General features: G+C 33.0%; 1 protein-coding gene across 1 annotated transcript; it reads right to left on the reverse strand.

The window, feature by feature from the left end:
- Nucleotides 1-920: 920 nt before the first annotated feature.
- LOC133283890 (transcription factor MYB13-like) lies at nucleotides 921-2,197 on the reverse strand. Its single transcript, XM_061480814.1, has 3 exons — nucleotides 2,065-2,197; nucleotides 1,821-1,950; nucleotides 921-1,659 (listed from the first exon to the last, which is right to left on the reverse strand). The coding sequence occupies exons 1-3, from the start codon at nucleotides 2,195-2,197 to the stop codon at nucleotides 921-923; spliced, it is 1,002 nt and encodes a 333-aa protein (XP_061336798.1).
- Nucleotides 2,198-2,714: the final 517 nt, after the last annotated feature.

The following is a 2,714-nucleotide window of genomic DNA, read 5'->3' on the forward strand; positions in this document are numbered from 1 at the left end:
TTTTAAAAATAAGGATATTTTCGTAATTGTCACTTATTTCCTCATCTATATTTTACTTCAAACCAAACATAGACTTTATAAATCTTACCTAATTTATCCGGTAAATTTTTTTCCAACCAAACAACTTTTTTTACATTTTCCTACCAAACTCACTTTCCCACCATTTCCCTATCAATTACATTTCCCTTGTATTCCAAAAATTTCTCCTCAACCAAACACCCCCCTAAGGTTTTTCTTAAACTTAAAAACAGTATTCTGATCTTAGTGTGTGTTTGAATCATCTTATTTGTAATTTTTTTTTATAAGCAGAATTTAGGCCAAATAAGTTTTTAGAAAAACTCTCTTTTTTATAATGAAAAAAAAAGTCAAAAGACAAAAGTTCCTAGAATGAACTTTTTTTTTAAGTTTTTGTCTGCTTTTTTTGAATTATGTGTTTTTTTTTGGAACGAAGAGCCATAGAGATAGAGAGATTTTTCTTAAAATGTGTTTTTAAATAATTTTTAAGCTAAAATTTTTATATAATCACGAAACATTTTTTATCTTTTTTTTAAGTTTTTTTTTTTTTTAGTTTTAACTTAAAAGTAATTTCTAGCTTAAAAAAAGAGAGAGAAACCAAACAGAATGGAATAATTTTTTCCAATTCTCTAAAATGTCCAGTCCGTTAAATAAAACAATTTTCCAATTCCTTAAACAAACTTAAATATTTGTATAAGCTTTTTCTTAATCTTTCCCTATTAGTTACACTTTTTTTCTCAAAAAACTCTTGTACTACTTTACAATTTATAAAATGATACTCTAATCTCATTTATTAACCTAAATTCAATACAAACCCTCTTATATGGAACAATCATATATTATTCAAAATACATAATGATACTATAAGAAAGTATTGAACTCCAAACATGGAGTAAAATTGTTCATTAGAATAAGCTAAGATGTTCATCATACAAATTACTTTGACTCCAGAGATCAGCATCATACACTGGAGAAGAATATTCGGATTCGGCCGCCAAGGGAATCAATAGTTCGCTTGGAACGTGGGACACCTCAGTCACATATGGTAGTGTCCAAAAATTATCAATTGCTGATTCTGCGTTTGCATCGAGAAAGCTGCATAAGTCATTGTCCAAAACCAAACTTTCACTTGACGATTGATGTGGAGACAATGCACAAGCATTAAGGATCTGGGTAGTATCTGAACTTTGAAAAGCATCATTATTAGGTACTATAATACTTGGAGTGTAGGAAATGTCAGAATCTAAAAAATATGGCTCTGTCCAGAAATTTCCATTCACAGTCTCTGTGTATGCATCAAGAAAACCGAATTCATCTTCGAGAACCAACTTTTCTTTACTAGCAGCTGTGGTGTGATGTGAAGTTGTGGAAGAGAATTCGCTGGAGGAAGATAGTGGGGATATTGAGTCACTAAAATCTGAGATCTGGGAAGTACTTGGAGGAGTAACTTGTAAAACAGTAACATCATTTTTGGTCAATGAGTCTCTCCCTGGCTTGGCTTCATTATCTTTTGATTTTGAGGCTTTGGCTTCTTTTTCATTTGTGATTGTGCTCTCCTCGAAGCGCTTCTTGAGGGTTGTATGCCAATGGTTCTTTATTTCGTTATCTGTTCTTCCTGGTAACTCAGCCGCAATAGCAGACCATCTGAAATTAAAGGGTAATTAAAATGGTCAAATTAACATTCCACAATTACATCATTGAACAATTTCAAATAGCAATTTGTAAAAAATCATTTGAATTTTGCTGGTACTTTGATATAGAAGGTGGTTGTGATTAAGTAATTAATTAGTAGAATGTGATCTTACCTATTACCAAGCCTTTTATGCATTCTGATTATGTACTCTTCTTCTTCATGAGTGAAGTTCCCTCTTTTGAGATTAGGCCTAAGATAATTCATCCACCTCAGTCTGCAACTTTTCCCACACCTTGCAAGACCTGAAAACCAATGCACCAAAGTATAAAATTTCTATTATATATGACTAAAAAACCTCACTAATCATCTTAATTATCACAAGTATAAATCCAATTACAAGTTAAAAGTTTAATTACCTGCAAACCTGGGGAGTTGGCGCCAATTCCAACAGCCATATCTAGTGACATAAGCAATTAACATTCTATCTTCCTCAGGAGTCCAAGTACCTTTCCTAAGTCCATTTTTGTCACAGGAAGGGGTTCTCACCATCTTTGAGAGAAACAAAAATACACTCAGTATCAGTGTGAGTGAGTGTTAGTGTTTGTAAAAGGGTTGAGATATTGGTTCTGTTGATAAGCGACCATGCGTTTGAGAGGGAAACCAAGAGATGGATGTGGGTTTCTTTGCGTCTGATCCATCAGTCACTCATTTATACTCGACGCGTTTCACAACCAAAACGTGTTTCATGTTCTTTAAAATTCACATGATAAATAAAAGATTCTTCTGAGTTCTGACTTTGAAAGAAGGGTCTTTCTCACCAGATACTAACTGCTCAAACTGGTCAAAATTTCTGTTTCTTTCTCCTTTCACATTATTTATGTTTACACTGTCTCTTAACTACACCTTATCTTCCACGAAAGTAACAGGAAACTTGCTTACCTGTTTGGCTTCCAAATTATATAACACAACGTGCCCCACCTGCTTTGCTGGCAAATTAACACGTGGGGCAATCAATAAACACAAACACAATTATCGTCAACGTTGTCTTTTTTTTTTTTTTTTGGAA

Source organism: Gastrolobium bilobum, unplaced genomic scaffold, assembly GCF_033153095.1.
Source record: "Gastrolobium bilobum isolate Gb01-03AN ecotype WA unplaced genomic scaffold, APGP_CSIRO_Gbil_v1 utg28738, whole genome shotgun sequence".
Classification (NCBI taxonomy): domain Eukaryota; kingdom Viridiplantae; phylum Streptophyta; class Magnoliopsida; order Fabales; family Fabaceae; genus Gastrolobium; species Gastrolobium bilobum.

Coding starts and splice junctions, on each gene's coding strand:
- LOC133283890 (XM_061480814.1), bottom strand. CDS start 2,197: ATGGTGAGAACCCCTTCCTGTGACAAAAATGGACTTAGGAAAGGTACT. Junction 1,951..2,064: donor CCAACTCCCCAGGTTTGCAG/GTAATTAAACTT, acceptor ATTGGTTTTCAG/GTCTTGCAAGGTGTGGGAAA. Junction 1,660..1,820: donor CATAAAAGGCTTGGTAATAG/GTAAGATCACAT, acceptor CTTTAATTTCAG/ATGGTCTGCTATTGCGGCTG.